General features: G+C 43.3%; 2 protein-coding genes across 2 annotated transcripts; one reads left to right on the top strand and one right to left on the bottom strand.

Annotated features, from left to right (window-relative positions):
- Positions 1-11,335: 11,335 nt before the first annotated feature.
- On the bottom strand, positions 11,336-26,744 carry LOC136448814 (uncharacterized). The gene is made up of 5 exons (XM_066448461.1): positions 26,660-26,744; positions 21,099-21,264; positions 13,499-20,328; positions 12,720-12,798; positions 11,336-12,470 (listed from the first exon to the last, which is right to left on the bottom strand). The coding sequence occupies exons 2-5, from the start codon at positions 21,184-21,186 to the stop codon at positions 12,229-12,231; spliced, it is 7,239 nt and encodes a 2,412-aa protein (XP_066304558.1). The 5' UTR covers positions 21,187-21,264; positions 26,660-26,744; the 3' UTR covers positions 11,336-12,228.
- Positions 22,409-23,621, top strand: LOC136448789 (uncharacterized). Its single transcript, XM_066448433.1, has 2 exons — positions 22,409-22,908; positions 23,003-23,621. The coding sequence occupies exons 1-2, from the start codon at positions 22,409-22,411 to the stop codon at positions 23,619-23,621; spliced, it is 1,119 nt and encodes a 372-aa protein (XP_066304530.1).
- Positions 26,745-26,808: the final 64 nt, after the last annotated feature.

Here is a 26,808-nt window from a genome sequence, read left to right on the forward strand (position 1 = left end):
TATAAATAAAATGTGGACACCAAAGACAATACTTCCTGTTTCTTTTTTGGTATTGGTTTGGATGTTTCAATTTATATATTAATGAGCTGAGGCTTGATTTTTGAGGCTTGACTTGACTTCTTGAGTTTTTCCTCCACAAAATGACTAGTTGAAAGTCCACTAAGTCATTATAGATTTATGTTTGTCTGCCGAAGCACGCCCAGGCGTCGGCAGGGCGTCGATAGGCTTATCAACGGTCGGCCGAAGCTCCGACGGCGTTCGCCCGAGCTTCGATCGATTTCCGTTTGGTGAAAATGTTTGGATCGGGGTTAAGCGACTAATCTGTTGACTTTGTGGCTTCTGCGCTAGTAATCCGATTGGTTTATGACAAAATTCCTGTTAAGGTTATTATTTTCAGTGTGCCCACCCACTTCCCTCATGTTTTACAGATTTGCCACAACTCAGAAAGTAAAGTTGGTCCAAATTTGAGCTTGTTACCAGGTCAGTTGATTCTGACTTCGTCCGTGTCCAAGAGATGGTACCGTCTTATGTTTAGTGTTCGACGGACGTCGCCCGAGCTCCGTTCAATTTGTGACGGGGCAGGTTTTCAGCGAAAATTACGGTCGACGCTCGGGCGAATTTGAAATTCGGCGAGCTTCCGGCGATCTACAAAATCGGCCGATGCTCGCATGAATTGTGACGCCGGCTTAAGACTATCGACGCCCTGTCGACGCCTGGGCGTGCTTCGGTAGACAAACAGTGCTTTTTTACATTTGTAATGAATTTGTACTTTGAACTAGTCATTCTGGGGGAAAAACTTCAGAAAGTCAAGCCTCAGTTAACGTTCATGAATATATAAATTAATACATTCCAAATCAACAGCAAAAAAAAGAAGCAGGAAGTATTGTCCTCGGATCGGTGTCTATTTTTCATTTATAATCAATTATTTTCAATGAAGATTTAACTTTGCATTTGACTTGACTTTCATTTGAAAAGTTTGGCATCATTCTTTGACAAGTCAATACAGTATATCCTTTATATTCTTATGTTATAAACCAAACTATCGTTACGTTTAATGTATAAATAAGAAGGAGTTCGGCCGGAGCCCGTCCAATGTTCCGCCGACACCAGCACACCGCTCGCCCTAAGCACGCGTTACTTTTCATAAGTGGAGAGGAACACCGAAGATGGTCGTCTGATTATTGTACGGAGCCCGAGCGAGGCTCGCAAGAGGCCGAAGAGTTCGGGCGACCTCGAGCTCCGACCGACAAAAAAATAGGTCTAATATCTTCGAATTGCCGCCCGAATATTGGCCGAGTGTTGGCCGTTGCTCAGGCGACCTACGGAAAACCCGTTGAGGAGCTCTCCGAGCTCAAAAATCGCCGCCGAGGCCTCGCTGAATTTAAACTCAGCTTCCAGTCACACGCGAACGTGCTTCGGCCGAGAATACCCATTTAGAGCTCGCCGAGACGTTGGCCGAGCTGAATTTTTGATTTGTGAAGGGGGGGGGGCTTTAGAACAGCGATGAGACTGAGCTCTTTACTACTAATAGGCCACTATTACATTGCTCTTGTTATAAACACATCATTTCACATATTTTCCCTGCTAATTCTGCTCATTTCTTACCAGGGCGTCCATAGATGACAGATGGAACTAACCAATGTACAACGGCTCTCCGGCCATCCGCAGTTAAACGTGTAAAACGTCAAGGCTGGAATTGGACTACTTGGTCAGCATCTTGTGTTCTGAATATTCTGAAAAGCTTGTCGAATAGAAAACTAACACAGAAGAAATACTGAAAAAGCACCAAAGCAATGAAGCAGTACTGTAAGATCTTAGTCACGTTTCAGTTCTTAAGAAATCTTTTCACACTTAGCCAGAAATCCTTTTACCTAAAGAACATTATAGAAAGTGAAAAGCTACTTGTTTGTATCAATCTCATTACATGTTTCTTGAGCATTTCCTACAATATGCTGAACACACAGGTTTAACGAATACATGCGCTTTAGAACACTTCACTTGTTACACTCCGGTCGGACTTCCTTTTTGTTGTAGTACGGCTATGTTGACTTGATCATATGGTAGACTTCCGCGCGCGCATCAATTTTCGTCTGTTCTGAAAAATAACATAAAAAGTTTTCAACCATACCGTAAGTCATAAAAAGCAGCTTCAAAATGAAAAAAAATGAATGCTATGAATTACAAACAAATATTTCATAAAACATGAACAAAGATGAAGAGTCTATATTTCGGTATACCATACTCTTTGTATTTAGTTCTGTTCATCCTTCCTGACCACATAGATTTTCATAATGAAGGCAACTTTGTTTTATAAACTTTTTTTATTCATTTGCACGCTCGCATCAATTTGTGGTCCCCAAAGGATGTCATCAAATCAACAGGGCCTAAATGAAGAGTAGAGTACCATAACTGCTGTTATTTATCATCGTTATCACCTTGGTGTCAGCCTTAAATAGTGATAGTACGTATGGATAGTAAGTAGGGTATTTTGATTCATAGAATTTTTCGTACGTTTTACAAGACGTTAGTTTTTCTCTATTTATTATTATTTATTTATCCTGGAGTTACGGTTTAATATTGAGGGTTAGGGTAAAGGCATGATTCAGATTTTTGTTAACTTTTATTTTTTAGATAATTCTTTTTGCCTTCTTCGATGAAAACTTTTCCGGGCCGAAGCAAAAGTTTCGGTGTCTGGAATGTACATGGGTTAGGTTCAAAATTAGAGGACTTAGAATTTTTAGACGAAATTAATAAATTCGACTTCTTCTCATTGCTAGAAACCTGGACCACAGAAAGTACCAAAATCAACATCAACAACTACAGTCATTTTCATTTGTACCGAAACAAAAACAAGAGAGCTAAGCGCTCTTCGGGAGGAATTTTATTCTTTTACAAAAATGAATATAGGCATTATATAAAAAAAAGTACCCTCCAAGTCCACAGACCTTCTCTGGGTACGAGTGGACCGCAAATTATTAGGACTTTCAAGAGATTTGTTTATATGTTCTGTGTATTTAAGCCCCAGCGCTTCTTCAACCCATAAAAACTCTGAGAACCACGTGATAGACATTTTAGAAGATGAAATAGCTAAGTATAGTTCAGAGGGATTCATCATACTTGGGGGCGATCTAAATTCGCGTCTTGGTGATTTAAATGACTATGTAGACAATGAGGACGGCCCCTGTGATGTTTCAAACCTTTTCAATGACAGACAACACTCTGACAAAGCACCTCCTAACAAATTTGGTAGACTTATAACTGACTTATGTATACAAGCTAACCTTAGAATACTAAATGGTAGAGTAGTGGGAGATTTACAAGGTAATTATACCTGTCATCAGCCGAATGGAAGCAGCACTGTGGATTATATCGCCACCAGCCAATTTCTTATTTCAACGCGTTCTACTGTTTAAAGTTCACCCTTTGACAGTTTTTTCGCACCACTGTATGTTATCTGTTCTCATCAATACAAACACAACAGATAAACATCCTAATGAAAAATACAATAGGCCGAAATCCAAACCTTCTCATCAGAGATTTCACTGGAACCAGTCATCCACGGAAACATTTTCTCACACTCTATCACAATCCCATTTTAAAAATAGATTAAATTCGCTCTCATTCAAAGCTAATAGTAACTCAAATTCTAAAGAAGAAATCGAAATGTTTGTATCGGAATTAAGCTCAATTCTAAAAGACGCAGGTGCTAGATCATTATCAATAAAGAGAACAAATTGTAAGACTAAGAGACGTACCCGGCTTGGACAAAACAAACAATGGTTCGACAAAAGCTGTACTGAACTAAAGCGAGAGGTGAAGAACCTCGCTTCCTTACTTGTAAAACAGCCATCAAACCCAGATATCAGGGGTAGATTCTTTAAAAGGAAAAAGGAATATAGAAAACTCATAAAAAAGAAGAAAAGGGATTTTCATAATTACATAATGACACAATTGTCCTGTCTAAAAGACAAAAATCCCAGTGCCTTTTGGAATCTAGTAAACAAATTAAAACCAGCAAAAGCGCAAGAGAACAATATATCAGATGAAGAGTGGCTTAATCACTTCAGCAGTGTAGACAAACTCTTTAACAATACAAAGGACTGTCCTGACCCAGAAAATGATCCACAAATTTCAAATAACGATTCACTAAATTCATCCCCGCCCCCTGTAAACCCCTCTGTCCTTGATTCCCCAATAACCATTGGGGAATTAACCACCGCCATTTCTAATCTTAAGAATAATAAATCTAGTGGACATGACATGATTCTAAACGAAATGTTGAAATCTGGTAAAATGATATTGAAAAAGCCACTCCTCCAGGTATTTAATATGTGTTTACAAAATGAATATTTTCCTGAGGAATGGTCTCTCAGCCATATCGTGCCAATTCACAAGTCAGGGGACCCGTCCATCCCAGACAACTATCGAGGAATCTCTATTATGAGCTGTCTAGGTAAACTATTTTCTTCCATATTGAATACTCGTTTAGTAAATTATGCAGAAAACAATACATTATTCAAACCCCATCAGGCAGGCTTTGGAAAAAACTTTAGAACAACAGATAATCTTTTCGTAGTTAGCACCCTAGTTAGGAAATACATTAGTCAGAACTCTCGCCTCTTTGCATGTTTTGTAGATTTTAGTAAGGTCTTTGATTCAGTTTGGAGAAATGGCCTCATATCTAAATTGAACAAGCTTTGTATAGGTGGTAAGTTTCTTCAAACTATCAAAGACATGTACTCTAAAACTACAAATTGTGTCAAACATAGTCATGGTCTCACTGAATCATATGTTACGCATAGCGGTGTCAAACAAGGTTGTAATTTAAGCCCAACGTTATTCAACTTATTTATTAGTGATATTACAACCATCTTTGACAATGAATGTGAACCACCAATTATGCATGATAAGTACATTCCCTGTTTATTATACGCAGATGACTTAGTTATTTTTTCCGAGTCTAAGCAAGGGTTACAAACTTCTTTGAATAAGCTAGAAAACTATTGTAATACATGGAGACTGAATGTAAACCTTAGGAAAACAAAAGTTGTTGTTTTCTCTAAAGGTGGTCGTCTTCCAAAAGACTGTTTATATACCAGAAAAACCCTGTTGAATTAGTAACATCCTATTGTTACTTAGGTATCATTGTCAACACTGCCGGCACATTCAAGGCGAATCACAAACACCTCTACCGGAAAGGTCTAAAAGCTTTGTTCGGCATCAACCATTCTCTAGACAATGCCGACGCCCCAATTTCTGTGAGAAACAAACTTTTTGATGCGTGCGTTAAACCCATTATTCTCTACGGCTCTGAAATATGGGGTTCATTCAAAAGTTCAAATTCCTGTCCAATTGAATCAGTTCATTTAAAATTCTGCAAACAATCATTACGTGTACCTAGGTCTGCTTGCAGCCTAGCTGCAAGGGCGGAATTAGGAAGATACCCAATACAAGTGGATGCTTCGCTAAATGCCGTCAAATATTTCCTTAGACTTCGCCAGAATGTGTCAGCCGACAGTTTTCAAGCAGATGCTTTCTGCTGTCAGTTAGATCTAGACAAATCTGGTGTGAAATGTTGGGCGACAGGAATACGTAAGTCTTTAGAGGAGAGCGGGTTTGCTTTCTTATGGCACCTACCAATTTCATATAATTCAAATACGTTACAAATTGTTAGTTCCATTGGCCAACGGATAAAAGACATTTACTTCCAAACGTTTCTGAAAGAAATACATAACGACAACAAAGGTGGGGCTTCCAAAAATAAGTTAAGATCATATAGATTATTCAAAACTACTTATAATGAAGAAAAATATCTAAGTAATTCAAATATGAGGGTCAGGAATGCAGTCACAAGACTAAGAATCAGCTGCCACAAACTACATATTGAAACGGGAAGACATACCCGCACTCCTCTAGAACAACGATTATGTAAACATTGTACATGTACTTTGAATAGAGTAGAAGACGAATGTCATTTTGTGGTAGAATGTGTATTATATACCAAAGAAAGAAATGAACTGTATAAACTTGTAGAAAACCTATTTCCCTACTTCACACAATTAAGTACTGTTCAAAAATTCATATTTCTAATGCGACTAGACAAACCTCCCATTGAAAAACACGTCTGTTCTTTTATATCCACTATAACCGAAAAGCGAGGAGAAGTAGAATTTATTTAATGATAGTCATATTCTTTTGTATCCGCTAACTGTACTGTCTTGTATTATATTTTGTTGTGACCTGTACTTAGCCAAGTGTGGCAGAAATGTGCAATAAAGGTCTTCATTCATTATAATGGCAGAGCTTTTCTTACCGTTATCAAAGGTTTACTTGCTGTGCTCATTGGAGACCAGACTATCCAGACTGGGCTTTTTGGGGATACCAGGGAAGGGGGGGGGGGGTTGGTAGGGGCTCATTCGCCTCCCCCCTCATAACTTCTGAACGGTATGATGTATCATTCCCAAATTTGTAGGGAGTGATGTTCATGTAAAGTTTTATAATTCCCAGAATTTTGGTGACGTAATTATGACGTCATTGATGTGTTTTTATTGGCTAAATAGGGAATTCCCGTAATATCTAAAGGCATTAAACAAAATAGTATGTATTGTTGATTTTAAGGTATACCAAGACATATTACGTAAATGGAAACTACGTTGACGTCGAAATGACGTCATCAAATGACGTCACGTGTTGTTAGCGACCCCTTGGGATCCGCCATCTTGGATCGGCCATTTTGAAATTTTCAAAAATACTTTTTTTCCAGTTATGACCCAAAAAACACTAGAAATAGACTAGAAACGTTAATCTTTCTGGTAAAGAAAATGCCACGTAGTGACGATTATTAAGGCGAAAAACCCTGTTAATACCTAAAATAGTGTAATGGTCCGCCATCTTGGATTTTGACCAATTACGTCATCAAATTAGCATAAATCCTGAATATTAAATCATGAGAGTTACATCTAATCACATATGATGATATACATGTAAGAAAACTAGTGTGGTTGCGCAAGAAAACCTAAGAAATATCATTGTTTTAAAAAAATCAATGATTTTTGCATAAAATGCCTTTCAGAAACCCAATGCCATGGCAACACGAAAAATGATAAACTCATACAATTATCATAATATTGTTGCCAACTAAATTTCAGGAGAGGTCATCTAGTTTGGTAGTCCTAGCATATGTCGTTTGGCAGGTATACGATGTCAAAGTTGGCGCGGTCACTTTTAGCCCCCCAGTCTGGATAGGGTTAAACAACATATTGTCGAAACTAATATGTGTGAATAAATGTTGTAAACAGGGACTATGCGGCTCCGGCTATCTTACTGAAGGGTGACTACGGTGAGAAAGATGTCGGTTAGCGTGAGCGGTTTGCAAAGACGTTGAAAAATCTTGGAAACATTTCTGTATCTGGTGGAAACGTTGTACCAAACAGGACCTGGTTCTAAATGTACAGATGATCATATATGGTATAATTGAAGGTTATCACCCTGTTGCCACATTTGCACATTGCATTCTTATTGCTAAGTACTGTATATATTCATGTTTTGTTCAAAATGTCAAAACCAAATTTTGCCCCCTTTAGAAACCGACTTAAAAGCATCATCGAAATAGATAAGCAATTACAATATTTAAAACCATCATTGTAATTTCAATCAACACTACAAATAATTAGGATTTTCCGTGTATTAGTATGTATCATTATGTATGTTAATAAAGTTTGAATAAAAAAAAAAATCCTATCAAGGATTGCTAGACGACTATTTTGATCCATTACCATAGGACTGCCAGCAGACGATAGACTTTCGCTTATGGGAAATGTTTTTTCATTACTATCAATATCCGATTAGACCAACAATCCACACACAAGCAAGCGAACTGTCCTTGGTAATATCTTCAATATTTCTATGGCAACGGTTTTCTTACAGCACAGGTATGTCTGACCCCAAATCACTTTTCCACTTAATTTTCCACTTAATATGATATTTACATCAACTTAACATAGCTTGACCTAATTATATGTCAGCTGTGTTAGTAGGATTAACTTATGTTTCTTTGATAACGCCGGCATATTCAAACGGCCTAAAAAATTAAGATGTTGGACCAAATATTTGATTCATGTACATTTTACATCACCAATTTCATTCATTCCTTTTATTTCTTTTCGATTATAGCGTTTACTCCCGACAGAAAGATTAGTTGTTTTTTGTTTTTTCATCATTTAGCTTGCATCCATGCTCTATAGTACAATTGCTCAATATGCTGCACTCAAAAAAAGTTACCAAGTTTGTAATTCTTGATTAGTTTACTTTCATTTTGTTCTGCCGAGAGGTGTGTGTGGGTCTACGGGACGCCACAGTTCACAAGTCCATGTCCTAGCCCCTAAGGTTTTCTTTTTAATTTCCCTTCGCTGGGCCGGACTTGAAACACTCATTTCATGGAGCATAAACAGACTTTCGAGTTACTCTATCGCCTCCCCAACCAGGTGCACTATGGGATAGATTAAGTCTGGGTACCCTATAATAATGTTTTAGGGCCTTACCTTGTACCTTGGTCCTAGCCTCCTTCGCAGACTTCCTATAACGGCGGCGTATATATTGGCGGGGAGGGAGGGGGGATGGGGCAAGGTTCTCTAATGCCGGCAGGGAGTTTTGTAGCCAAGGCAGTTGTGCAGCCGAGAGAGTTGTGTAGCCGAGGGACGACCGCCGTTTATATCCCGTCTGCTTTAAGTCGGGCCCGGCAAAGGAAAGGTATTTAAGACAGCCATTCAGAGAAGCTATTAACATGTTCGCGCAAGGGTAATTCACATGTTCGCGCAAGGGTAATTCACACGTACGCGAGGAACAATTGACTGAATGGCCGAGGCACACGCCTGGTTTGTTACGGGAGTTTACAGCTGAAACAAAACATGAACAAGAGTTCCACGGCCTCATATCTCCATGAACAATCCTATTCATGCAAATGACTTACACGTTTGCATAAGATATGCTTGGTCATAAACACCTTTATCTAACTTACACATGTTGCAATATTGACAGACCTATAATTTTCCAATTAGATTAATTATGGTGTTTTACATTAATTATGCAAATTAGGAATTTACTTGCATAATTGGTATCTGTTGATGCTCCACTTTCCATAAACTACATATGTTACATGTATTTGAGTCTGATAATGGAAAACACTGCAAATATAGATTTTCCTCATTACCTATGCAAATTAAGTGACAATTAGCATAATTTGCACTTTATAATGTATATCTCTGTCTAAGCTTCATGCATACTAAGTATCATGTTGACAGCCCTATAATTTTCCAATTAGAGGAAATATGGTGTTTTGCATTAATTATGCAAATTAGAAATTTATTTTGCATAATTCTTATCTGTTGATGATCCACTTTCCATAAACTACATACGTTACATGTATTTGAGTCTGATAATGTAAAACACTGCAAATATAGATTTACCTTATTAGCTATGCAAATTAAGTCCCAATTAGCATAATTTGCACTTCATTGTGTATATCTCTATCTAACCTACATGCATACTAAATATCATGGAAATCCGTCGTTCCTTTGTTCAGTTATCCTCCTTAGAAGATTTTCACAAAAACGCCCCTGCACTTCCAGAGGAAGCTGCTAGAGGGCCCAAACCTGCACCACTTCTTTATTACATCACAAGCTATCTGCCACCCAAAAATCAAGACCATAGCACGTCCAGCTCAAAAGATACAAAAATTGAAGTTCTACTGCAGTACCAAGGTCACATACCAGGGGGCCCAAAATCGACGTTGAATTTCGGCTTCACAACACCTGCCCACATACCAAATATCATGGTAATCCATCAAGAGGCTCTTGAGTTATGCTGACTGGAGTGGTGCGGAAACACAAGCAAACAGACAGACAGACAGACAGACAAACAAACAGACACACCCAAAACAATATCTCCATTTTTCATGGAGATAATAACACACCAGTCGGGGTCAGAAACGGAGGCTAGTTTAAAATTATCTCTTCAATCAATGTGGGCATGTATTCTGTTGAAGGCAGCCTGACAGGTGGTTGGATTTTCAAATCTAGTCCGGAACAGGCAGAAATGGGGAGGGAGCATGCAAGATCGCTGCTTTAGACGATCACTTTAGAAAACAAATACCTGCCTTAGTATGCAACATCGTCTTCAGCTCCTTCGCGAAATTAGCCAAATTGAAAACAAATCGATTTGCCATGGCCAGCTAGATCGCTAGTCCCAGGAAACTACACAAAACAAGCTCTCCTTTGACGGCGACTCTCATGCTCTCTGCAACAAGATCTTGTAGTGGACAAATAACCAGTACCATCGTCGTCTCCTTGGCAAGAGACGATAGTACGTTTATCTGGTAACAAATTGACTTTCCTTGACCTATAGCCAGGCCGACAAAACAATCTTTGCTTTCTGTGGTAAGTTGAAATAGTTCGATTTTTTGTTACCGATTGTGATCCCGGTGACCGTTAGGAAATGGCCGGGTCAGTGAATACGGGGGCGTGACAACTCACTGCCGAGAGGTGCGTGTGGGTCCACGGGACGCCGCAGTTCACAAGTCCATGTCCTAGCCCCTAAGGTTTTTTTTTTGTTTCAATTTCCCTTCGCTGGGCCCGACTTGAAACAGACTGGATATAAACGGCGGTCGTCCCTCGGCTACACAACTCCCTTGGCTACACAACTCCCTTGGCTACACAACTCCCTTAAGCCGGCGTCACAATTCATGCGAGCGTCGGCCGAATTTGTAGATCGCCCAAAGCTCGCCAAATTTCAAAATCGCCCGAGCGTCGACCGTATTTCCCAATGAAAATCTCGGGTGACGTCCGTCGAACACTAAAAACTAAAAATCCCCCATGAGATGGTACCATCTCTTGGACATGGACAAGGTCATAATCGACTAACCTGGTAAAAGGCCAATATTTGGATCAACTTTGATTTCTAGAAATCGCCCGAAGCCCGCGTAATCGACAGGACGTCGGCCGTACTTCGGCCGAAAATGCACATTTGAAGCTCGCCAACACGTCGGCCGAGCTGAATTTCTTATTTGTGACGGGGGCTTAAAGCATTAGAGAACCTGCCCCCCCCCTCCATACATACGCCGCCGTTATAGGAGGCTACCTTGGGCCCTTAACAAATTTGGACCCGGCCCAAGAATAAAAAAGGCTAGACAGGATTAAATGTTACCATGTTCCCAATTGCTAACTTGTAATACATAAAGCAAATTGGAATATAGAGATCCACAGGTAATAGTTCCAGATGTTGCCTGCTTTCTAATGCATGATATCCTTAAAGCTTTACTAAATCACACCTACGTTCACCATGAATGGAAATAATACCTTATTATTGTGAATGTAATATATGTTACATATATCTGAGTCACTTATACATAAAACACGATAGCTTTCTAGAATCTTTCCAACACCCAACATCCAAGCCTTCAATAGTTTCCGACTTCTTTGCAGCTTCTCAAAACAGTATGCACACACAAGAATGCCTCATACCAAAGTCATTTATTTATTATACCAATTATATCACATACTTAAGCATGAACAGATCCCTTTATCAATAATGATATATCATTCAGAACTGACCTAAAGTTCAACTCCTTTTTCCAGCCATGTTCGTAGGTTGCAACTATAGTCAGAACTTAATCAAGTCCCCTGGTTATCGTAGGTCATGAGTAATGATTATGTTCCTGTTTGATGAAAATTCTCCATTTTGGATAAGGCTAAACTAATTGCTAGCTCACTACGATGTACTAAATAGTAGCTATATATCGATACAATATATCATCGCATGTAACTATCTGTTTTTTAAAGCCAATACCTTTTTACCTTACCATACACCTTAGACCTGTACCGCTAAAACCTCCTGCCCTATCCCTTCTAATGCTGCCTCTCTACTCTTTTGTTTTGTTTACTGTCCACGCTCCATACAATTACGGTAAACACACAATTAGCAGTATCGTTGATATCATCTGTCAGCTTCGCTATTGCTAGAAGTAACATCCACGAGCTCAGAACTTGTTACGAACATTCAAATCAATATTGCGCTGTTAGAAATACATAACCTTTCTGAGATAGTAACAGTGAGTTAGAAACGTTCATTTGTTCAACATGTTTCGCCCAAATACATTGTGTGATTTTAAAGTACAAAGAATTTCCCCTTCGTGCACTATGCAATGATTTATTCGGTGAAAAGAGAGTTGATCTCTCAAACCGTGATTTTTCCAACCAGTGTGCTTGCGGTCATCCCACTTAAGATGTCAAGTTGAGTCACACTACAACTAAAAATTTTGTTCATCCAGTTGACAATGTCTATGGCCATCAGGGAGTCCACACCATAGTTGATCATCGGCTGGTCATTGTCAATCTGGTCTGGAGGCATGCCCAGGATCTGACCGAGGTGATTCATCAACTGTCCACACAGGTCATCCGCACTCTGGACATTGTCAGCTGTTGAAGACGACAGTAACATGGTTAAAAATATGTTAATAATAACAAACAAGGCAAGAATAGAAATATGCACTGGGGACTTGATTATGTTCTGATTATAGTTGCAACTAACTACCAAACATGCCTGTAATCACGAGTTGTACACTAGGTCAGTTCTACATGATACATCATTAATAAAGGGAGCTGACGATACCTAAGGTCAGTAATCAGTATTGTTGTAAGGCTTAAAGGCAGTATCTGTTGTCTTACCTGACTTGTCCTTTTCATACACAAGATGGCGATACTTCATGGCAGTCGGATACGAAAATTGCATGACTCTGCACCAATCCTGCACATAATAGAATCAATATCATTAGAGATGTGCCTATTATCATGAAATCCACTGCGAAAGTGTACAGGTTGCTCGTTATTGTTGAAAGAAGAAATAACTTTCACAGTTATACTTTGCGAGATTATAGTCCTAATTGAACACGTACCGCACATGGGACATCTGACATGTGCTTGTTTTACCATAGTGAGGACACTGGCTTGCAGTGGGGGACTGATATTTTCTTCTTTCTTCTGTCCCTTTTCTCGTCCTTGTTTCCTCCCCTTTCTGTTATCCTCTATTTTTAACATCGTTCTTCTTCAATTTCATCATCGTTTCATGTAGGTCATTTGTGACAAAATTCACATTGCTTGTTAAGCGATCTATATTTTCGGCTATCGCTTAGCTCGTCTTAAAACTTTTGACCATGTCAAAGCTAAGCTATTAAAATGTTCATTATCATAATTCCCAGATAAGGTTTCGTATGACATACTTATTTTGTAAGTTACAAAGTATTGTGACTTTACATCTCTCGATTTGTTGATGAATTAATTGATTCATCTAATGCAATGGCTATATCAAAATTATGTCAACCCCGGCAGTGATGTAGGCAATTCAGAATCGGAGACCTAACTTTCGAAATAACATTCCCTTGTAACATGTAACATCAAACATGTATATGCCTGGCTAATATAGATGTTTCAGCAGTTGTGATACGAACCATGTTTGCAAGTGTGATGACAGCGATGTCTCGGGCCTTCAAGAGACGTGGCATCATACGCAGAACCTCATTGATGTGAAGAGTCAGGAAACCCTTCCTTTTCACAATTTCGGTAGCTTTCGTCTTTCCCTCGAGGAAGCCAACCCCTCGGACTGCACCCAACTGCACGGAGAGGGCAGGGAGACCTTGTCGATGTCGGTGCTCTGCAAGGGCATCAAGGAAGCTGTTGGCAGCCACGTATCCACACTGTTCTGGATTCCCACACGTCGCGGCCACAGATGACAACAAGAAGAAGATGTCCAGTCCATCCCCGTGTGTTAGTTCATGTAGGTTGAGTGCGCCCCTTGACTTTGCCGCCAGAGCTCTTTCCAACTGACTTTCTTTAATGTCAAGGACATTTGAATCATCAATGACAGCAGCCAAATGGAAGATGCCTTTCAATGCTGGGATCGAGGGGTTCTCTCTGAGATGATTCAGCGTCCTTTCAAGTGATGTCTTGTTTGTCACGTCGGCTGTAAACGCGTACACTTTAGCTCCTCTACTTTCCATATCGGCAACTGTTCGCCTGTTCTCAGCAGTCTTGCATCCATTCCTTGACAGGAGAGCAATATGCCTGGCACCATGGTCTACCATCCAACGGGCTAGGGCCTGTCCAATGCCGCCGAACCCGCCGGTCATGAGGTAAGTGTTGTGCGCATCGAAATTCTGCTGAGGTGGCTTCAGGTCCTCTGGTCTAAACTCCAACGGTACCTCAAAAACAACTTTTCCGATATGTTGACCCGTTGACATCCATCTTAGCGTGTCTTTGTAGTCTTGGATGAGTTTTGTTGTGGTCCTAACTGGATGGATGTTACCATCGTTCAGAAGATTGCAGACTGTCTTCATTAGCGTTTGGACCTGTGCAGGCCTTTTCTTCATCAACAGATCTAGTTGAACCGAGAGAAAGTTCTTGTTTTCCAGCAAATTTCCTGTGTCCATCTTCATGTTCTCGAGCATTGATCGCTTGCCAATTTCACATAGAATGCCGCCCGGGCTCAAAATCTTCAGGGTTGCAGTCTGTAGGTCGCCGTATAAGGAACTGAGGGAAACATCTACTCCTTCGCCATCTGTCCATTGTAAGATGTCGTGGCAGAATCGTGTAGATCTTGAGTCGGAAACGTGTGTTATCCCCAACTCCTGCCGGAGGAAGTTTCGTTTTTCCTCAGATCCTGCTGTGCAGAATATACGTGCCCCGACCATACGAGCTACCTGGATTGCGGCTTGTCCTACCCCTCCACATGCAGAGTGAATCAGCACCGACTGGCCCGGACGAAGACACGCCCTCTCAACCAACGCGTAGTAAGCAGTCAGAAACACCATGCTGAAGCCGGCAGCCTCCGTCCAGCTGATATTTGACGGCTTCTGTACAACAAAGCGCTTGTCACAAACAACATGGGACGCAAAACAGTGATCCCCAAAAGCAATGACTTCATCTCCCACTTTGACATGTTCCACAGAACTGCCAACCTCCACCACCGTTCCCGAACACTCGAGACCAAACTGGGTTTGCAGGTTGAGACCACCCAGGAGTCCAAGCGACATCATCACATCCTTGAAATTGAGGCCTGCCGCACGAACATGGACTCTGACTTTATCGCTCGAAGGAGATACAGACGGCAGTTCGTAGAACCCAACGTCCTCCACTGTCCTGGTCTTATCTGAGGAGACATCGAGAACCCAGTGATTGCTATGAGTTGGGTGGACGATCTTTGCCATAGACGTTCTGTTCAGCCTCGGAACTAGAACTTCGCCATTCCTGATCGCTAGCTCCCTTTCCGCTGGTGGTTCAGACAACAGTAAGGCCAGCGTGCCTGCTAACTCCCCCAGTCCTGATGTACGGGCCATTGAAGGCAAATCGACTGTGTAGATTGGCAGATCCTTAAGCTCATTGTTGACAACTCGGAAAAAGCCTGTCACAACGCTCGAAGCCGGTCTCGGACAGTCTACGCTACCGCCTACTGTAAGCACCCACATGCAATGCACTCTTTCTGGCGCACCACTTATGGTTTTTGTCAAAGCTAATGCGTGCCTCAGGTTTGTATCGTCCTCTGGCCAGATGTAGATAACCTTGAGGGGTGGGCCCTGTGTCGGTATGTCTATACTGTCACCAATATGACATATCAAGGTGTCTTTGGGTAGGATTGTCTGCAGCGTGTTGGCAAGCAGGCTACCTTGTTCACCAACAATAACCCACTGGTCCTCGATGCTGCGCTGCGATATGGTTTCGCTAGGTGGTGCAGATTCTCCTTTCTTGCCAACAATTGCGGAATGGAAAAATTCGCTTGGAGACGAAACACCCACAACATCACGCATCCCTCCGTTTACGAAGAGGTTGCACCACTCTTTCTGTGACAGCCAACATGAACCTCTTCTGTACTCGTCATCATATGCCCAGCACAGCTCCAGAGACCCAAAAATCACTTCTACCATGTAGAAAGCATTAGTGGGCTCCAGCATAACCAGCCATCCACCAGGAGAGAGGAGATTGTGCACGTTTTTCAGTCCGGCCATGGCGTCCACGGTTGCATGAAGGGTGTCAATACAGACAACAATGTCGAACGTTCCAGGCACGAAGTTTTGTAACTCCACAGGCTTCTCAATATCGAGCTGCTTATATTTGACAAATGGAAAATCCTGCAGGGTATTCCTTGCATGGGCAAAGAAGGTCGTGTTGAGACCTGTGAATACATACTCCAGGAAACCTTCCTCTGCGAGATGTTTGACATGATGCAGAAGTATCTGTGCCAGCCCCCCAGACCGACCACCTATTTCGAGAATCCGGAAAATCTGCTTGCAGGGTAGCGCAGCCTCGACGGCCTTCTCGATAGCTTCTGCACAAGCGAGGTAGTAGAGTTTGATACTCTGTGAGTACATGAAGTACTCTGCTAGGACACCTTCAGCAAACAGAACTGGCAGAGCTGCGGATGGATCACGCAGAGTGATTGGCAGCAGGTCCCCGAGACGCTGTAATGTGTTCAGATCGAACTCGAAAGCTGGAACATCGCGCCTCATCTCATCTAACCGCTCGTGTATCTCATCTAGTGACAGGCTGTTGATCTCTGACTCTTCAGTAATGATGTGCTTGAGTCGTTCCATGTACCGTGCGTTTTTCGGAATGACCTCGTGTTCTGGGACGGTAGTAAGAGCACGGCGAATATACGCCACTGTCACACATCTCAGTCTGGGGAGGATCTCTTCTACTGCCTGGATGACTTCCATTTCGTCCATGAACTGCTCTCGAAGATGGTTTGCGTCGAAGATGTCGTAGATCATATTTGTCATCGGCAAAGAAGAATGGATGGGCTGCCACTTGGTTTCGTACAAGCAGCTGTCTGGCTCAACATCGGTACTGGTGTTCTGAACGCCGCGTGCCTCGAAACCTACAATACGGGTTAATACCTCCCCCTGGAGGGTGGCCATGGTTATGTCAGCTTTGAAAAACATGCTGTCACGGTCGATGATGCTGGCATGAGCGACAAGCGGCTCCCCTAGCGGGAGGGAGGGGACGTACATGTTGAACTTGGCGATACCAGTTGGAAGGTACAGAGTGGAGCATGGGCCGATGGCGGAAATGGCAACCTGGAAGCAGCCGTCCAACAGTGCTATCTGTACCCGTTGCTGTGTGTCGTTTGCTGGCCTTAGATATCCTACTGCTTCCCAGTCACCTATGTCAGCCTTTTCCACCACTTGGAAGGCGGGGCCATACTGAAGACCCAGGTCACCCAGGCGTTGGTAGAATGTTGTGCTCGTGACTGACTCCAATACATTCGACAGCTGGATGTCAGATACGCTCCCAGACGAACCTTTATCCGGCTTAGCCACACAACCCTCCGCGTGGACTGTGTCTGTTGCAATTTCCACGTTACTACCGTTCCTGTTAAGTGCAAGCTGCAATGTGGCCTTGGTCTTGTCGACACCACTAACATCTGGCCAGACTAGGACTTGTTTAAAGCAGACATTCTCTAGGGAAGGGTTTTCTAAAGCACCAAATATCGACTGAGTGATGTACTCAACGTACGCAGCGCCTGGAAACACTACCTTGTCATTGACCACATGATCTACAAGGAAAGAGAACATCTCAAGGGTGATGTTTCCATTTTGACCCTTGAAAGTGCGATCCTCAAGACCAAGTCTCTTCTTGCGTGATGCATCAGCCTCTTGCCAGTGGCGCTGGTGCTGCCATGCGTACGTCGGGATCGGTGACCAGACAGCTGCGCCTGGAGTTACCTTCGACCAGTTGATGTCCACCCCGTGAACGTATAGTGTACCCACGGCCCGTAGAAGGCATCTCCGATCATTCTGATGTCGCTGTCCACATGGCACTGTTACTTTCACCGGGTGGTCTTCATCCTTCACTGTTTGCGCAACAGAAGACAGGAGTGTAGCTGAAGCACCAAGTTCGATGTAGATATCGGGATTGTGATCTCTGATGACCGACCTGGTTGCAGTCGTAAACTTAACGTTTTCCCTGATGTTATTCCACCAATAGCAGGCGTCGAACTTCCCAGTGTAGCGTTGTCCTGTCACTGTGGAGTAGAAAGGCACACAGACTTCTCCATCTCGTTCTGGCTCAAATGAGGACATGGCCCTCAGGAAATACTCTCTAAGAGGATCCATGTGGTCTGTGTGAAACGCACAAGAAACACGTAATGCTTTCATCGTTGCTGGGTTTTCTTTTTGTAGCGCCTCAACGACTTGAGTTGCCCCTGCTATTGTTACAGAAGTCGGAGAGTTGTCACACGCTACGTGTACACCTGGGAATCTTGCGACAAGTTTGTCAGCTTCCTTCATCGATACGCGTACGGCCGCCATCCTACCAGTTCCCTCCAGCTTTTCTTGTTCCATGCTCCTATTGTAGATGACTCGGATGGCTTCCACCAAAGTCAAACCACCACATGCGTGGGCCGCAGCAATTTCTCCTAGACTGTGACCAAGAATGACATCTGGCTGGACACCCCATTGCTTCATTAAGGCAAGGAGGCCAACCTGTATGAACAATATGGCCGGCTGAGAGGCTCTGAACTTGTCCAGTGTTAACTCTGGTACGCTGTCAGCTTCAACAAATAATCCGGACTTCTTCAGGAGAGACCAGCCACTGATGCCTTCGAAAATTACGTCACATGCATTGATCGCTTCCCTGAAGATCGGCTCCATCTGGTACAGCACTCTACCCATGCCATTCCACTGCTGTCCTTGACCAGGAAAGACAAAGCAAACCTTGGGGCGGGACGCTTGGACTTCTCCGGTTACGATGTCGAAAGTGGTCGTCTTGTTGATGTAACATTTTAGCAACTCTCTCGTCCGAGTCCCTGAATTGGTGATGACAGCGAGTCTAGCCGGGTGATGGCTTCGTCGTGTGGATGCCCATGAAGCGACACAGACTGCGTCCTTTTCGTCCGTGAACTCCATCCACTTACTAGCCAGGTCGGTCAGTGAGTCCTGTGTCTTAGCACTGATTGGGAGAATGACGTATTTCCCCTCATCATCAGTTGGGCCGAACTGCCATCCACTCCTCTGGCGGGAATGGTGTTGTTTATTCGGTACGTCGCTGTGCTCTTCCATGATGACATGGGCAAGGGCTCCTCCAAATCCAAAGCTGTTGACTCCGGCGGTCATCTTCTGACTTGTTACAAATGGCTCCAAATTCGTTTGCACTGCCAACTTCAACGTCTCAAAGTCAACCTCAGGATTCGGAGATGTAAAGTTGACTGATGGACACAGAGTACGTCTGTCCATCATCAGAGCTGTCTTGATAACACCCGCTATGCCTGATGCACACTCCATGTGGCCAAAGTTGCTTTTACTCGACCCGATCCTCAGTGGTGACACGCGATGTGGGCCGAAGGTGTTGCCAATTGCTTGAACTTCTATGGGATCTCCCACTGGCGTGCTCGTCCCATGAGCTTCAATGTACGAAACACTTGATAACGGAATACCGAAGCGAGCGTACGTGTTCTTCATCAGCTTCTCCTGCGCACTGGATGAAGGCATGGTAATACTTTGACTAAAGCCATTGTCCGCTATGGCGCTTCCCAGGATGACACTGTATACATGATCACCATCGCGTACAGCATCTTTCAGGGGCTTGAGTAGAATGGTGCCAAACCCTTCGCTTCGAACATAACCGTTGGCCGATGCGTCAAATGGACAGCTATGCCCATCTGGCGACAACACTCCCATTGCGCTAAAAGCCACCGTTATTTCTGGGGACAACAATGTGTTGCACCCACCGACCAGAGCTATATCACATTCCTTATTCCTCAAAGACGAACAGGCCAGGTGTAGGGCTGTCATGGACGACGCGCACGCAGTGTCCACAGTGAGACTAGGCCCCTTCAAGTTAAAGGCAAAGGAGATTCTGTTCGCAGTCAAGCTATGTTCAAGACCTGTGTTGGCATAAGAGTTGAACAGATGCCTGTCGGGCGCTATTCCCATAAGATAATCGAACATGCCGATGCCAACAAACACACCACATGACTCAGACACGCTCTCGGGCACGATACCTGCATCTTCAAACGCCTCGTGAGACACCTCCAGGAGATGGCGCTGCTGGGGGTCCATCATGGCGGCCTCTCGTGGTGATATCTTGAAGAAGGTGTGGTCGAACATGTCGATGCCGTCCACAAACCCAGCCTTGCGTGTGACGTGGGTGCCTGACTGGTGCGGATCTTTGCTGTGGTAGACATCTAGTGACCATCTCTCCGGTGGGACCTCAGTGATGACGTTTCTTCCTTCACTGATGACGTCCCAGAACTTCGACGGACTAGTTGTTTCACCTGGCATCCTGCAACCTACACGTATATAGAGAGTCGGTAGGTTTGCTTGTACCGCTTACATCTATAAATATACACCCACACATAGGAATATACTACACAAAATAAAGAACCAAAGTACAGTATTTACTCGACTCTTTTTTTAGATATTTTGGGACTTTATTTTGAAATAGAGATCCATAACTACACCTGATAAAATTACTGTCTCATTGTCTATGGTATTGTAACATTTTCTCATAAGATATGCAAATTAAGTCAGCATTTGCATTATGTATGACTCTTAATGTTCCTATATATCTCTCTCTCTACGGTACATGTGTCAGATGTGTAAAGGTTTTATCGTGTGATATCGAGGAATCATAGAATGTCCTCAATAATTATACCAGTAAGACCATGAGTTGCATAGACAGCATCTCAATGTAGCACATTTCATTGATGTTATCTGCACACCAGGCGTGACAAAAAAGACCAGTTTGTTTCAAAACTAGGTGGCTCTAGCATAATTTACTTTCTTCTCCCTATATCTATAGCTACTTGTCAACGAAAATGAATGCCGATAGCATATCAACACCGAGAGATATCCCAACCGGAAGTTTTTTTACAGTACAATAGAAAACCACCAGAGGGACCATAATCGACGTTCTTCTTTGTTTTGCCGACACCTACCCGTACATCAAATATAAAGATTCATCCACACATTCTTGAGTTGTGATGTCAGACGAAAAAAACCACGTGCAAAATAAAAGATGGCACCGAAAACATAACACCACAGTGCCTGCAATTCTCACCTATTCCAACTATGGCGATGGGAAAGTGGTTTGGCTGCTGGTGGTCCTGCTGCACGTGTGGTCCACGCTTCGCTCTATTCTCTGCCATGTCTAGTGGTGTGTTGGGTACGCCTTGATGATCACTGGCAAAACCACCGGTAGGGTGCTACTCATTTCGCACTCCCATCTGTTTAGAAAGATAGAAGCATTACTTTAAACAGTAGTCAACAATGTCTTGCATATTTATATGTACAGTTGCCAAAATTTAAGACCATAGGGTTTCCTCGGGAAAAGTTGCAAAAATCGGAAATTGCTGCAGTGCGAAGAAAAATCCAACACATATATACTAAATATCATTACAGTTCATCCAGAGCTTCTTCGCTGACCAAAGATATGCGGAAACAGAAACAGACATCCACACAGACCATCCATCAACCCCTTCTTGAGTTATCCTCTTTCAAAGTCTGTAGGAAAACCTGCTCCTGCAATACCAAAAAAGCCGCTAGGGGGCCCAAACCTATACCACTCACTACCTTCTCCAAAAACTATCTACCGCTAAAAATCATCACCATAGCCTGTCCAGAACACGAGATCTCAAACCAGGAAGTTATGCTGCAGTACCGTAACAAGTCACTAGGGGGCCAAAAATCATTTCCACGTCTCATCAAGACCTACCCACATACCAATTATCAAGACAATCCATCCAGTTCTGCTGCTTTTCTACATACACACACACACACACACACACACACACACACACACACACACACACACAACACACACACACACACACACACAGCACACACACACACACACACACACACACAACACACACACACACACACACACACACGAGCGCTACCTAAAACACAACCTTCTTAGCGAAGGTAATTACATGCATTTCTGTGCACGCCTAAAATATTTCTACAAAATCCAATTTGAATATCTTCGATTGGACAATTGTCCTTACAGCAGTTCTACCCAAAATCTTACTGCCGTATGACATGATGGATATACGTATCGAATAGCTTAAGCAGGGTCTTGGCGGACAATGTTGAATGAGTAAGAGATTTGAGGCTGAAGACAGCTTTGCGTGCTTTAAGAGACAGTTTATTTTCAGCTAGGGAATAAGTACCTGATGCGGACAACGTCAGGCCCAGGTATGGGTAGGAGTTTGCGATTTCGATGTTATCTACGCCTAAAGAAAGGTTGATGTTCTTGAGAACCCGACCTACTAGTACAGAGGGCATGCATAGTGCACGCTGCTCTGGTCCGAACGAAATTAGCAATTTCAATGGGGAAAAGGACGAACCAGTGAAAGAATATCTACCATGTCGTATAATGGCAAGAGGGATGAACTGACAAGTGTAGAATTGATGGAAAGGAAAGTCAACAAGCACCTCAGAAAGTGGTTGGGCGTACCACCAAGTTTTACTTCTCTGGGTCTGTATTCCAAATCAGGCCAGATGCAGCTCCCCCTTGCCTCAGTGGTGGAAGAATACAAGGTGGCGAAATGCAGAACGGTTATGTTGTATAGAGACTCGCAAGACCAGCAAGTTCGACAGGCAGGAGTCATCACAAGGGCAGGCCACAAGTTCAAGGCAGACTCCTTAGTCTCAAAGGCGGAAGGAATATTGATCCTGCGGGACATAGTTGGGATAACGAACACTGGAAGGCAGGGTCCGGGTTCGTCACACTTCCAACAATGGGGAAAAGCGAGTAGGAGGGAAAGAAGAGGCCTAATTCAGACAAAAGTAAGACACCTTGAGGAGGAAGGGCGGAGAGCCAAAGCAGCACAGTTAGCAGCACAGGGGGCTTGGAAGATATCATGGTCAGAACTGTGGAAGCTAGAACCATTTCGTATTTCTTTCTTGTTGAGATCAGTCTACGATACATTACCTTTCCCAACCAACCAACCTGTGCAGGTGGGGACTGAGGGAAGACCCAGCATGCAAGCTTGGTGGTGAGAGGGGCACCATGGCCCACATCCTGTCCGGGTGTAAAACAGCGCTCACACAGGGAAGATACCGGTGGCGACACGACAAAGTTCTGACCACAATAGCAAGCATCTTAGAAGTTGAGAGGAAGAAGAAGCGCAACGTAGAGACAAGAAGAGGCCCGGTTACCACATTCGTAAGAGGGGGGGGGAGTCGCCCGGCAACAGCGGGCAACAGCATACTGCAAAAGGCGAAGTCATGGGACCTGAGAGTGGATCTGGGAAGAAGGCTGCATTTCCCCTCAGTAGTTCATACAAGGCTGCGGCCAGACGCGGTGCTATGGTCAGAAGAAGGAAAGAAAATCGTCCTTATAGAGTTGACAGTCCCATGGGAGGAGAGATGTGAGGAAGAGTATGAGAGGAAGAAGAACAAATACCAAGACCTGCTACAAGAGTGCAGGGATAAAGGATGGCAGGCTTGGCTGTTCCCAATAGAGATTGGGTGCAGAGGATTTCCAGCCCAGTCTGTGTGGAAGATGATGACAGCACTAGGGATAGCAGGGAAGGATAGGAAGGCAGCTATTCGCAGGATGGGGGAGGCTGCATAGAGAGCCTCATGCAGGCTGTGGAACAGGAGAGAGGAGGTATGCTGGAAGCCAGGAGGAGCGGATGGGCAGTGAGCTGGCCACCACTGCCGGCCCGACAGCAGGAGGGTGTTACGGATAAGGGCCGAAACACCCAGTGAGAGCTGAACCATCTGATGACATCCGACTTACTCCAAGCGACAGCACTTTTACCATGACAATTATTTTACACTACTACGCAGTACAAGTCATTTTTGGTAAATACATCTAGATATGATGCTTGTTGGACTCTACTCACCCTAGGTGAGTGGAGTCCAACAAGCATCATTATATATCTACCTATTATATATACCAGTCATTTTTGGTAAATACATCTAGATATATAATGACTCCACTCACCTAGGGTGAGTAGAGTCCAACAAGCATCATATCTAGATGTATTTACCAAAAATGACTTGTACTGCGTAGTAGTGTAAAATAATTGTCATGGTAAATGGATGAGACATAAGTTAAATATTGTTTCACCCCTCTGCTCAAATCTAAGTATCATCTGGATTATACTGGTATTCCACATACACCTGTGATGTAATTAGACCCCGCCCCCCCCCCCTTCCACACACACACACACACACACACACACACACACACACACACACACACACACACACAAAGCCCAACGATGTGGAAGTTGTTTTGTGTTAGGACATTTCTCACAGCCGGACAAAGTGAACGACTTTTCCGGAAATCTGCAAAATTGCGAACATATTACTAAAGAGCATTGTACGGTAGTGGACCGGGTTACATGCACATTTTCATAGCATTGTAATGGCAATGTCAAACTACCTGGACACGGCTCGGCCTTCTTCTATCTCTAATTTCACTTGACAAACGTGTCGTATGCAAATTTCAGCATACAACGCGTTGTACGGGGTTACTGGAGGGCAAGACACGTCTGCTAGAACCCCTGTCACACATTCAGGACCCAAACCAAGGTCGGGGTGGTTTGCCAGTCAGACCAGTTTAAGGCCCCCTTTCATTGAGCTGCGGCACTGTGGCGGTAGCGTGCGGTAGCGTGGAAATGGCTACCGCCGCAGTGCCGTGCACAGACCTCGGCGTGCCGTCCTAGTGACGTTTCGGTGCCGGTCCACACCGCCGAGGTGCCGGTTGAAATGGCGATTTTGTTTTAAAATTAAAAAAAAAAACGCAAGTGGCAAAGTGCCGCGCGCTCGCCGGGAGCTTGCCGGGAGCTCACCGCGCGCGTTGTTGTGTAAAAAGTGACATGTCAGTTTCAAGGTTATACGTATATTCTATAACATGTTACCTTTCTTGCACCAAGTGTCATAAGTGAAAATTCTTTTATCACTTGAAATCAATTTTTGATGCATCTTTTTTTTATAAGTTTGCATTGTATTTTGATCCATTGACAGCACTGCGATTTCTGATTAATTGAAATCACTACCATCAAACTACAATCGGTCCATCTCCCTAGCTATTGATCTGTTAAAGTGTTTGGTTAAACCTATTGTACTGCATTGTAGTGAGGTTGAGGATTGTAGCTGTAGATGTTCTGATATTTTCATTGGGATATAGCTTAATCTCTGCATTGTACATTTATTCAAGTACGGAAGTTGATAGACTAGTCACTTAGGAAAGAAATCAGACCCCTCGTCTACATGTACTCGCCCTGCTCTTGTGCCATTCAAGAAATACAGTAATAAACTGAACTTGATATACCAGTCAGACACTGTATCGCAAATTTTACTCAATGTTTTGCCGTGAGGGGTGAATTAGGGGAATTCCTATTGATCGTTGACAGTCAAACACATGTAATGAAAATATTGAAGATAAATGTCATTTTGTGATGGCATGTCCCACTTATGGTCGCACTTAAGAGAGAGATGCGCTGTTACAAAGTATTACTTCTAAGACAAACTTCACCCTATCTGGTACATGGTACACAGAACGATATTTCCCATGTATTGTTGTCATGTCCAACTACTATAGCGCCTACTTTTGATTATACTTCATTTTAAAAGAGAGGGGAAAATCATCCATACATTGCAATATTGCAATTCATACACTGTTATCTGTAATATTTTGTACTTAAAATTGTAGGATAGATTAGCCTTTCAGTATTGCCATACATTGTGCCATGCACGATTGTCGAGCAACAAAGTTCATTCAATAACTTGCTCATCTGGGCTTCAAACGCAAATGCGCTGCACGTCAGTGAGAGTGCAAATGAAAAGTTCTCGACGGTGCCGTCATGAGCTGCCGCGGCAGTGCCGCCGCAGTGCCGTAGCCCAGTGAGAGGGGGCCTTTAGGTTTAACCAAACTGTTAAAAAACAGATCAATAGCTAGGGAGATAGATCGAATGTAGTTTGATGGTAGTGATTTCAATTAATCAGAAATTGCAGTGATTTCAAGTGATAAAAGGATTTTCACGTATGACACTTGGTGCAACAAAGGTAACGTGTTATTGAATATTCGTATAACCTTGAAACTGACATGTCACTTTTTATACAATAGCGCGCGCGGTGAGCTCCCGGTAAGCTCCCGGCGAGCGCGCGGCACTTTGCCACTTGCGCTTTTTTTTTATTTTTTAAACAAAATCGTAATTTCAACCGGCACGCCGGCGGTGTGGACCGGTACTGGACTGGCACTGGGACGTCTGTAGGACGGTACGCCGAAGTCTGTGCACGGCACTGCGGCGGTAGCCATTCCCACGCTATCACACGCAACCGCCACAGTGCCGCAAGTCAGTGAGAGGGGGCCTTAACCGACATATCAATCCACCCACCGTGGCAGGCCTACTCCAGTCATAGTGTTCACAGATACACGCTCCCCAAAACAACTTTCTTTGCGAAGGTGACCAGAAAAAGCACTAAAGCGAGAGAAAGCCTCTACCACTAGGCGCAGGAATTCATCTAGTCTTTTTAAACAGACAAGCAATCATGGCAGCATCTGCACTGCAGTACGAAAAAATCATGTGTAATAACATACATGTAGTGCGGCAAACTTTCCTCGGAGATCTAGAATTTGTGAACTGAATATATTCCTACCTGTGAGGCAAAATTGACTGCAGTGTCAGAGATACGTTAGTGCTGATGTGCCACGCAATCACTTCTACGGAGAATGCAGTCTAACCTGTCTGATCACGTAAGTTTATTGTGAGGCAAACTATTGAAATGTGACTGTTTCACCTCTGACA

This window comes from Branchiostoma lanceolatum, chromosome 14 (assembly GCF_035083965.1).
Source record: "Branchiostoma lanceolatum isolate klBraLanc5 chromosome 14, klBraLanc5.hap2, whole genome shotgun sequence".
Taxonomy (NCBI): Eukaryota; Metazoa; Chordata; class Leptocardii; order Amphioxiformes; family Branchiostomatidae; genus Branchiostoma; species Branchiostoma lanceolatum.